General features: G+C 38.7%; 1 protein-coding gene across 3 annotated transcripts in view; it reads right to left on the bottom strand.

Annotated features, from left to right (window-relative positions):
• Positions 1-2,028: 2,028 nt before the first annotated feature.
• The window catches only part of RASGRP1 (RAS guanyl releasing protein 1), a 76,886-nt gene continuing 66,852 nt past the window's right edge, over positions 2,029-12,062 (bottom strand). For all 3 annotated transcript variants that reach the window (XM_058738243.1, XM_058738242.1, XM_058738244.1), the window contains 2 exons: positions 10,888-11,273; positions 2,029-2,257 (listed from right to left, as the gene is read on the bottom strand). In XM_058738243.1, coding sequence (XP_058594226.1) covers positions 2,123-2,257; positions 10,888-11,273 — 521 coding nt within the window. In that variant the 3' untranslated portion in view covers positions 2,029-2,122. The remainder of the gene's footprint in view (positions 2,258-10,887; positions 11,274-12,062) is intronic.

Raw genomic sequence — 12,062 nt, 5'->3', positions numbered from 1 at the left:
ATTGTATCCTAGGCTTGACCAAAATTTTTTCCAGATTATTTCTATATTCCACTAATCCCATGTAACTCAGTGCAAATAATACTAATTTACATACTGTTCTTCTTTGGCCCTTCCTGGACTGCAAAAACTTGTGATAAAACTGCTTCTTATCCATTTCAGTGATAAATTCTGGAATGTTTGAGACCTCTAGCCATACACATTTGACTGATTAACGGAGTTCTGACCTTTGGAGTTCTAGGATTACAGATTACACAGAAACTAACCTAGGGTCTGTATTTTGGAAGGTAAGGAGAATGAAAAAAAAAATTTGTGTTAGATAACTATATAAAGAAATTGAGCTGTACCGCCTTTGGTCTTTATCAGAGGAAAAGAACAGTGAAGAGTATGAATTTTAAAGATTATCATAAATTTGTTCCAGATAAGGTAAGTAGCAAAGTGCTTCTTAAGTTAGATACCAGGTGATGGACTTAAGCAGCCTTCTGGGGGGATTTCTGAGTTTAGATTTAGGAAAGGGTAAATTTGTGTATAAAGTAATTCTTTGAAACACTAACTGAAAGCTACTCACTAACTTTGTCACTAAAGCTCAGAGCAAGGAGGTATGCAAATGGGAACTGGTCTTTCATCAAAGAAACTTCTTAAATAGTCTGAATCCCCCAAGGAAACTATACTGTATATGTTCTTTGTATTCTGATTAAGATTTGGTGTTGTTGGCTTTAGGTTTGGAACTTTAAATTGATGAGATTAAGTTCTTGGCTGTTGGTCAACTTGTATGAATTTCAAGTCTGCTTGGTACCAAGCTTTCCAACATGGAAGGTAAGTTCTCCTCAAAAAGAATGATAATTTGAACTTTTTAGAGAAATCAAGAATCTGATAAAGGAGTTTATAAACAGTTGCCCAACTAAACAAGCCCATTTATCATTAACCTTCATTACTAGAAAGCTCATCGGATTCTTGTGATTTTGCTCAACAATACAATTTATGTGGTGAGCTATTTCTTTATCTTGTAACAAACAACTTTAAATTTGTGGATTTGTGTAAATGACTAAAAGTTGTTTAATTCCACATTTTATGAAGGAGGAGACAAAATTCCAAGCCACATGCATGCTTGATATTGTATATACATAATATACACATATACACTCTGGGCTGTTATTGAAGCCTCTGATCCAATTAGCTTATTTCTAAATAGTATTAAGACCGTATAAGCACAAATTCAGTTCAAAATAGTTAACTTCCAAAAAAAAAAAAAAGATGGCACATGAAAAGTTTAACAGACTCTTTTTCAAAAAGCCTGAAGTTCCTAATTCTAACCAATGTACATCTATCTGTGAGGACAGACATCATATTTGTAGTATGTTTATTTTAGCTACCTGGCCAGTCATGTCTGAAGTGGTATTTGCCATGTTTCTAGGTGTTTAGTTTGGCTACTTATGACTAAGTGACTAAAACTATGAGTTGACCTGTAATTGGGTAATGTTCCCCCCTGATCTGTGGCTTCATCTCTAGATGTTTATTCGTAGGTAGATATTCTCATGTGAGTATGAGCCTAGTGAGGAAGGAGTGGGAGAAGGCTAGTTGATCAAATCTGAGGTAGTGAAGTGGGAACCAGATTCGAAAAGAATGCTGGAATATAGAGGAAGTGAAGCTGTTTGTGGAATGTATTTTTCCACTGTAAGCAAGCTTTGGATGGAACAGGGTAAATCCCTCAGCTCCCAGAAAACCCACAGAAGGAAGCAAATTCATTTACCAGGGATTTTAGTTCTAAGGAGGAAGTAGCTAGGCAGGCCACATAGGAGAAGCTACCTTGTCAGAAAACTACAGCCATGTTTTTATCAAGCTGTAGGTATTAGTCCCGGGGTGGGGGGTGGCAGATGTTTGTGGTGTGAATGGCAAAAATTTTGCATTCTTCAGCTTTCCTCCCCTTTGATTCAAGTGACTGGAAGAGAAGACAGTTCCACTTACTAGGTTAAAGAAAAAAAAAAAAGTAACTTGCTTTTCTCTTTTAAAGTGACCTTTTAAAAGAGCTGGTTGATCTAAGGTACACCAGGTGTTTGTTATTTATTTTAGTTAAGTGAGATCTCTGATATACTCATCTACACATTGTGCTCCTTGAGATTCTTGGCTAAGAACAGTCACCCTGCTCCATCTGAGCTAAGACATGATTGCTTCTTGCAAGTTGGAGAGTTTCTATTTTCTTCTGTGCATATTTCAGTTGGATCTTTAGAGCGTCATTATCTGCTTTCAGGGTATTTATTTCCTAAAGGGAAAGGAGATGTATGTTAATAAAGCAGCAATGAATAGCAAATCAGTTCCAATATTGGGAGTACTACACTTGATAGGCATTTTCTATTCACTGTGGCTGAGAATTAAAAACTATTTTCGAGGCAGTTATTTTGCTCTGAATAGAACATAACAAGTTAAATACCAAATGAGCATGTGCAAACAGCAATTAGTTTTTGTTATCATATCAAAGATATGAATGGGTAGCAAGCAGAATACATCATTCCCAGACGATAGGTGGATAATAAAACCTTTGGATGTTGTATAGTGGGAGACCTAAACTTGGCAGAAACAGTCTGTGGTCAAGTCTGAGGTATGAAAACAGTGATTTAAATGAAATGAACTATGTCATATGATGGTTTTCTAATTTGCCCCCCAAATCATAGAAAACTAATGGACTCTCTTGATAAAGAATTTATCCTACCCCCTAAATGGGACTTTAGGTATCTAATTCTCTGTGGTAGTTAATTTCCACTTTTTTTTTTAAATTGAAATATATTTGACATATGACATTGTATAAATTTAAGATGTACAACATGTAAATTTGATAGTTAAATTTTAACACTGCCATTGTAGCAATGATCAGCACCTTTCATGTTAGTAATTTTCCTTTTTTAATAATTGGAATAATTTAAGATCTGGTGTCAGCAGGCTTCATTATAGTACAGTATTGTCTACATTCATTATACTACGCATTACATCTTTGGGTTTATTTACCACTCGTAAGTTTGTACCCTTAAACAACATCTGTACTCTCCACCCTTTTTCCCCTGATAACCACCATTTTTTTCTGTTTTTATAAGTTCGGCTTTTTAGAATTCTATGTACAAGTGATGTCATACAGAACTTGTCTTGCTCTGACTTACCTCACTTAGTATAATGTGCTCAGTGTCCATGTTGTTGCAAATTCCTTTCTTAAGGCTAATACTGTGTGTGTGTGTGTGTGTGTGTGTGTTGTCCCTTCATTGATGAGGTATGGACACTTAGGTTGTTTCCATATCTTGGTTATTGTAAATAATGCTGCAGTAAACGTGGGGTGCAGATATCTTTTTGAGTTAGTGTTTCTGTGTTCTTCAGATAAATACCCAGAAGCAGAGTTGCTGGATCATATGATAGTTCTGTTTTTAATATTTGAGGAACCTTCACACTGTGTTCCATAGCGACTGCAGTAATTTACATTCTCACCAGCAGTGCATGAGGGTTCCTCCCTTTTCAGCACATCCTTGCAAGCACTTGCTCTCTAGTTTTCCTGATGCTAGACATTCTAACAGGTGTTAGTTGGTATCTCAATGTGTTTTGATTTTGCATTTCCTTGATGAATGATAGTGAGCATCTTTTTATGCACCTGTTGGCCATTTGTATGTATTCTGTAGAAAAGTGTGTCTTTAGTTCTTCTCATTTAAAAAAAAATTTTTTTAATGTTTATTTTTGAGAGAGAGAGAGTGAACAAGAGAGGAGCAGAGAGAGAGACAGAATCCAAAGCAGGCTCCAGGCTCTAGCTGTCAGCACAGAGCCTGACACGGGGCTTGCACCCACAAACCGTGAGATCATGACCTGAGCTAAAGTCAGATGCTTAACCAACTGAGCCACCCAGGTGCCCCTAGTTCTTCTCATTTTTTAATCAGACTGTGTTGTTGTTACTGAGTTGTAGGCATCCTTTATATAATTTGGATAGCAGCCCTTTATCCAGTTTATGGTTTGCGAAAATTTTCTCCTATTCTGAATGTTGCCTTTTTATTGGATTAATTCATTTGCTTTTGCAAAACCTTTTAAGTTTGATGTAGTCTCATTTGTTGATTTGCTTTTGGTGTTACATCAAAAAAAAAAAAAAGTCATTGCCAAGACCAGTGTTGAGGAGCTTCTTCCATATGTTTTCTTTTAGGAGTTTTATAGTTATCAGGTCTTATGTTTAAGTCTTTTATCCATTTTGAGTTAATTTTTGTGAGTGGTGTTAAGATAGGGGTTCAGTTTCATTGCTCTTGCATGTACTTGTCCAGTTTTCCCAATGCTATTTGTTGAAGAGATTATCCTTTTCCCCCTTGGGTGCTCTTGGCGCCCTTATCAAATATTAGCTCACCGTATAAGCAACGTTTAATTCTGGGCTCTCTGTTCCACTGGTCTACGTGTCTGTTTTTGTGTCAGTACCATACTGATTTTATTGCTGTAGCATTGAGTATAGTTTGAAATCAGGAAGTATGATACCTCCGCCTTTATTCTTTTGCGGTTCCATACAAATTTTAGGATTTTTTTTCCATTTCTGTGAAGAATGCCATTAGTATTTTAGTAGGGATTTCATTGAATCTGTAGATAGCTTTGTGTAGTGTAGACATTTTAACAATTCTTCGGATCATGAACATGGGATATCTTTCCATTTGTTTGTGTCTTCAGTTTCTTTCAGCAGAGTCTTGTTTTCATTGTACAGAATTTTCACTTCCTTGGTTAAATTTATTCCTAAATATTTCATTGCTTCTGGTGTTACTGTGAATAGGACAGTTTTCTTTTTCAGATGTTTCATCCTTAGTGTGTAGAAATGCAGCTGATTTCTTTGTGTTGACTTTGTAGCCTGCAGCTATACCAAAATTGTTGATTAGTTCAAACAGTATTTTGGTTATTTTGGCGATTTTATATATACAGACTCATGTGCAAATATTGACAGTTTTACTTCTTCCCTGATTTGGATGCTATTTTTTTTGTCTTGCCTAGCTGCTCTAAGATTTCCAGTGATATGTTGAATAAGAGTGGTGAGAGTAGGCATCCTTGTGTCTTGTTTCTGATCTTAGTGAAAAAGCTTTAACTTTTTTCCCCATTCAGTGTAATGTTAGCTGTGGGTTTATCGTTTTGGGCCCTTATGTTGAGGTATGTTCCTTCTATACCCAGTTTGGTGTTTTGTTTTGTTTTATGATGAAAGGATGTTTGCTGTATTTTGTCAAATGCCTTTTCTGCCTCTACTGAGATGATCATGTGATTTTTATCTTTCATTTTGCTAATGTGATACATTTATTGATTTGCCTATGTTATCTATTTGTATTCAGTGGATAAATCCTAGTTTGGTCATGGTGTATAATCCTTTTTATATGTTCTTGGATTTAGTTTGATATTTTGTTGAGGATGTTTACATCTGTATTTATCAGCAATACTGGTCTGTAGTTTTCTTGTGGTGTCCTGATCTGGCTCTGGTATCAGGGTAATGCTGTTCTCTTAGAATATGTTTGGAAGCATTTCTTCCTCATTTTGGGGGAAGATTGTGAGATGAACATTTGGTAGAATTTGCCAGTGAAGCTGTCTGATCTTGGGGCTTTCTCTGTTGGCTAGGTTTTGATTACTAATGTAATTTCTTTGCCCTTTATTGGTCTGTTTAGATTTTTATTTCTTTCTGATTCAGTCTTGGTAGGTTGTGTGTTTCTAGAAATTTATTTCTAGGTTATCTAATTTGTTGGCTTATAATTTTCATAGTGGTCTCTTATGGTCCGATTTGTGTAGTAACAGTTGCAGTGTCTCCTTTCACATTTTTTTAAATGTATGTATGTATGTTTGTTTTGAGAGAGAGAGCACACAGGGAGGAAGAGAGAGAGAGAGAATCTTAAGAGAGCCCCAACACTGGGCTCAATCTCAAAACCTGAGCTGACATCAAGAGTCGGACGCTTAACTGACTGAGCCACCCAGGTGCTCCTCTTTTTGCATTTCTAATTTTGAGACTTTTTTCTCCTTAGTTTGGCTAAGGGTTTGTCAATTTTATCTTTTTCAAGAACCAGGTTTTAGTTTAGTTGATCCTTTCTATTTTTCTGGATTCTTCTTCCTGCTAATTTTGGGCTTATTTAGTTTGTTCTTTTTCTAATTCTTTTAGGTTGTGTATTTGAGAAATAATTTCTTCATATATGCATTTAACTGTAAAAGCGCTCTCAGAGCTGCTTTTGCTGGAGTCCATAATTTTTATATTTCCTTTTGGTTTCTTGACTCATTTGTTCAGAAATGTGTTGTCTAGTTTCTAAATATTTATAGATTTTCCAGCTTTCCTCTGGTTGATTTCTAGTTTCAGACCATGTGGTCAGAAAAAAATGGTCTGATTTCAGTCTCCTTAAATTTGCTGAGATTTGTTTTGTGCCTATCATAATACTCTGTCCTAGAAAATGTTCTATGTGCACTTGAGAAGAATCTGTATTCTGCTGTTAGATGTTCTATATGTTAAGTCCATTTGTTCAAGAATTTGGTTCAATTCCAACGTTTCCTTGTTAATTTTCTGTCTTGGTGACCTGTTTATCATTGACATTGGGGTATTGAAACTCCATGTTATCACTATTTTTGTCTACTTCTCCCTTTAGATATGGTAGTATTTTAGCGTTCCAATATTGGGTGTGTACATATTACTGTTGTGTTATCTTGTTGATGTATCATATCCTTTTATCATTATATGATGACCTTTGTTATGATTTTTGACTTGAAGTCTATTTTCTTTGATAAAAGTGTGGCTATTCCCGCTTTGTTTTGGTTTCTGTTTGCATGGAATATCCTCTTCCATTCCTTTACTTCCAGCTGTTTGGAGCTGAAATGAGTTTCCTTAGGCAGCATAGAATTGGGTCTTATTTTTTAACCATTGAGCCACTCTGTGACTTCTGATTGGTGAAACCAATCCATTTATATTGTAGAGTGATTATTCTTAGGTAAAGACTTACCACTGCCATCTTATTTGCCTTCTGGTTGTTTTATATCTCCATTTTCTCTTCCTCTCTATTTACCTTTGTAAAGTGATTTTTCCGTGGTGATTTGCAGTCTTTTTTTTTAATGTTTTGTGGTGGTCTTTTTTTGCTCTGTGGTTACCATGTCTCTTATGTATAAATCATAAATAAAATGGTCCTTTTTATCTTAAAAAATTTTTAATGGTTTTTTTAAAAATTTTTTTAACTTTATTTTTGAGAGAGTGTGAGTGCGGGAGGGGCAGAGAGAGGGAGACACAGAACTGGAAGCAGGCTCCAGGCTCTGAGCTGTGAGCACGGAGCCCAATGCAGGGCTTGAACCCACAAGGCTTGAGATCGTGACCTGAGGTGAGGTCGGACACTTAACCGACTGAGCCACCCAGGCACCCCAACATGTGTTTATTTTTGAGAGAGAGACAGCATGCGAGCAGAGAGGGAGACATAGAATTGAAAGCAGGCTTCAGGCTCTGAGCTGTTAGCAAAGAGCCTGACTCAGGACTTGAACTCACGAACCACGAGATTGTGACCTGAGCTGAAGTCACACACTTAACCAACTGAGCCACCCAGGTGCCCCTTGGTCCTTTTTATTGTCTTTGTTTACCTATAAAGGTTCTACTCTTTTATTCCTTCCTTTTTATATTTTTTATGTCACAACTTATCTTTTTTTACTGTGAATTCATTGAGAAATTATAGTAGCTATAGTTCTCTTTAATGCTCCTTTCCTGAGGCCTTTATACTCTAAGAGGTTGAATACACCATTCTAATATAGTCACAGTTTTCTGTTTATTTCTCATCACTGGTGGAGTTTTATGTAATTTCATTTGCTTTTATGTCACTAATTAGCATCTTTTCAGTTTAGAGAACTACTTTCAGCATTTCTTGCAAGGCAGGTCTCATGGTGGTGAGTTCCTTCACATTTTGTCTGAGAAAGCATTTTACCTTTGTATCTGAAAGGTGAGTTGACTGAAAGGTATTCTTGATGGGCAATTTTTATCTTTTACTACTTTGGCATTCCACTCCCTCATGGCCTTAGAGTGTCTGCTGAGAAACCTGATAGCTAATGGGGATCCCTTTGTAGGTTTCTCCTTTTTCTCCAGTCTCTAAGATTCTTTATCACTGACTTCTGACAGTTGCTTATAATGTCTTGAATAAGGTCTTTGTACATTAAGGTAATTGAGTGGTCCATTAGCTTCTTGGACTTGTGTTCTCCAATTTCTTCTCCATGTTGAAGAAATTCTCAGCTATTATTTCTCTAAATATGCTCTCTGCTCCCTTTTCCTTCTGGTAGCCCTGTTACAGTTTTCTCATTGTATCTGATAGCTTTTGCAGGGTTTCTTCACTTTTTAGTTCTCTTGCCTCTTCTGAATCATTTCTAAATTCCTATCCTCTAAGTTGTTAGTTTTTGATCTGATTTCCTAAGCTTTCTAGTATACTGCATTCTTTATCTCATTGAATTCTTTAGCTCTGCAATCTGTTTTTTTTAAAAAAAAAAATTTCAATCTTTGTGGTAATTAACTCCTTCTGTTCATTAGTTTTATTCTTTCGTTTATTGGATTAGCTTTCTGAGTCGAATCTCTTCATAACAACTATTCTGAATTCTTGATCAGTTAAGATCCCAATATTCCATGCCTTTGAGTTTCGTTGCTGGAATATACTGTGATTTCTCAGAGTATTCGATGAAACGTGCCTCTGCCATCACATGTGAAGTAGCACACACTTTTCTTGCTGATTTTGTTACAGTTCAACAGACAGGCAGTTAAATCCTTTCTGTTTTTCCTAAGGTGGCCACATGCTGTAGCTCAAGTTTTGGGTTTTTTACCTGAGCTGACTTTGGTGGTGTACTTGGGAGTGTGTGCTAAAGTTGGTGTACACAGTGCTGGAGGGGTGCCCGTGGCATGAGAGGGGATCCTCCAGTGGGGGTGCTCCTGGAGGTCCGTGGGCAAACCTGCTGAAACCCCAAGGGAGGCAGCCGGGAATGCGTTCCTTCAGTGCCAGTTGTTATTCTCGTCTGCCTCTTTTCCTTTCCTCTCTTTCCCCCTAGTCCCGGAGGTCCCTGTTTAGAAATCTGAGCGCTGTTGGAGACAAAGGGGTCCCTCCAAATGCAGCCTGTGCAGCCAGGTGGTTGGTCAGTCACTTCCCTGTCCTCTCTGAGGGAGGATGCCTCCAAACGCCCCCCTGGCTGGCAGGACCTCCACTTCTCTATCTTCCTTGCATGTCCACCCTGGTTTGCACTCTCCAGTAGTGCTCTCACCTGATCACGGCAAGACGGGCACGCAGGGTCACCAGTTCCCTTGGATCCAAAGCCCGCTCTGAGGTCCTGTCCACCTATTTAAAAAAAGTCTCCTGGGTACGTAACGCAGTCACTTTTTGTTTGGTTATGAATAACCAGTTTGTTGTAAATAAAGGGGCGAGTGAAAAGGTACAACTCCCGCTGCCATGATGACGTCTCTTGTCTTCGGACTTGGAATCCAGTGTTGTTATATCAGATTGATGACTCCCTCCCCACAAATGTGGGCAATTTCTGGGTGATTTGCATACAATGAGTTGTTTCTCAACAAAAATTAGCTAGCGATGTGCTAGGTAATGTGTCAGACGATAACAGTAATTATTCACAATCTGCAGCAAGTCGTAGAGAATATGGATTCTTGGCCTTGTATTTTAACACAAGAGCAAGTAAGGCGCAGTTTAACAGCTAGTTTAAGAAATGTCTGGGACTAGAATCACAAGTCTTTGTCCCCAAGACCAGAGTTCTTGTAAGTTGCTTTTGGCAGTATCTACCCTTAAAGAGAAAGGGGTTTGTGTAAGTTAAAGTGTGTCTTAAAACATTCTGAGCAAGAGAATACTTTTCATCTAGAAAACCTGGTATTTTTTCATCTGTTCCTCTTAACATTATGTTTTGTTCAAAGCACCCAGAGTTTCACATACATTATCTAAGTTGTTTCTTCAAATGTTTCTGTATTTCAGTTTCTAGGAGTCTTTGACAGGGAAGGAACAACACTGAGGACAAGGTAGGGAATTCTGAGGCCTTTTTGGGCAATTTCACTACATAGAATTATTTAAGGAATTCTAGCTACTGGATGTTGATTTTCAGTTTGTACTGATAGGCCTCCAAAAGTGAGTGATAATGTTAGATCTAAGCATCCCTAGTTACCCATCACTGGTAGGAACCTGAGCCAGCCCTCACCATGACCTCTAGACGCCAAATACTCAATCCTGTCAGCCAATTACTAACATCTTCTTTCTGTTTGAACAACTGCCTGTTGTCCTTTTACTTATCCTCTTCTTGCACTGTGCCCTTTTCTCTGTAGGGCATCTTATAACTAGGACCTCCTAAGCCTAACCAAAAAAAGGAAGCTCCTGGTACTATAATGGTTACCAGTTTATACATTATATTATATACAGCTGTGTATCTGCCAGATACTGTCTAATGTATTTACAAGATCAAGGTATTACAAGATGTATTTACTTGCTCATTTATATTAAGAGGAAGGCTTACATGCTTTTTTGGGGAGATGCTTAGGCAACCGTAAAAGTCCCAAAACATCCTGATGAGTAGGTTAACAAAGACCTCTAGGGGAGGAGGATTTAATTTCATCTAGAAAAAGGGTGTGGTGTCAGCACAGCAGAGCTGACCAGTAGAAACTGGTTTTTCTCAAGGAGGCTGTTGTGAACACACTTTGGGCCTGGCACCAACACTTTAAAATGGTACCTTTCTGGCATATAGGGAGCCCTGTAGGTCTTGTTCTACTCATGTAATGTGAGCCAGGGCCTCCACTGGTTTCAAAGAAAGGCAGAATCCTTTCTGTTCTTTTGTGGCTCTATCCTACGAGTAATCAACCTGGTCAGCGTCTTCAGTGCTCTTCCCTGGGTTAGCCCCACTTCTCTCGGCGTCTGAAAGAAAAGAAAAGGAAGGTACCTGTTCCAGCTCTTGGTAGGTTGGCAGTCTGAGATGACGGAGATCCTCCTTTGATTTTATGAGGGATTCTTTATTCTCCCACTTGACAAAAGCCCGCTTTCTGACCAAGACTGGGCTGGGGCAAGGAGATGTGGGACTAGGAAGCACATACAGAGTATCCTGGGCTGTCTTCCTTGGGGAAGAGAGCACAAAGGGACCACAGGGACGCTCACTGCCAAGCCAAGGCGGGGATTCCGTCTGGGTGGCCTTGTGGGCGACAGTCCTCTTCAGCCGAACAGAAATCTTCTGTGAGGACACTCCCATGAGCATGATGGTCCGATCTTTACTTTCCTCACTGTGTTCCACAGCCTCCCCATTAGGGAATGTGAAAGGTCCCTCCTCAGTTGCTGTAGGAAGATATGTGGCATGTTGGTACTCTAGTCAGAAAAACAGACTCAACTGACAACTTTCTTATTCTAGGCCCAAAGTGGACTCATTTGCAGGCATCCTCTTTAGGGGATAAAGGCTACCAGAGCCACTGGTGCCAGGCTGCATCTACCCAGAGAAACAGGCATTTTTCTATTTGCACCAAGGCTGCCTAGAGGTTTGTTTCTGCAGGTAAGCTCAAGTCCCTGCCTCAGTGCAAGAGAAACGGTCTATGAATATTAAGTAAACATTTCAAAAAAAAAATTCTTTTTATTTGAGAGCATATGTGAATGAGGGGGAAGGGGCAGAGAAGAGAGACAATCCCGAGGAGGATCCACTCTTATAGCCCAGGTGATATGGGGCTCGAACTCACCAACTGTGTGATCATGACCCGAGCTGAAATAAAGAGTCCGATGCTTAACCAACAGCCACCCAGGGGTCCCAGTCCATAAATATTTTCTGTGGACCCTGGGATTTGGGAGCTCTCAGCATTATAGGAGCAGGTAGGAATTTTCTTTGGGACCCATTTGTATGGTGGGAATAGCATAGGGAAGTTCTAGCTTTGTTTTGCCCTTGTTTGATACTGGTTGGAAAGGAGAGAGGAATCATTCTGGTTTTCTTCTTCCACCCAACACCCTTGCCCAGGACCCAGCCTGGATAGTGTACAAATCCAATGTGGCTTCTGGACAACAAAAAAATTTCTAATACTAGAAACCTTATAAGGATCCTAGTTTAACTTTCCCCCAGAGGACATAATTTAACACTAAATT

Source organism: Neofelis nebulosa, chromosome 7 (assembly GCF_028018385.1).
Source record: "Neofelis nebulosa isolate mNeoNeb1 chromosome 7, mNeoNeb1.pri, whole genome shotgun sequence".
Classification (NCBI taxonomy): Eukaryota; Metazoa; Chordata; class Mammalia; order Carnivora; family Felidae; genus Neofelis; species Neofelis nebulosa.
Note: the sequence above shows the minus strand (reverse complement) of the source record. Positions and strands in the feature narration are given on the sequence as shown.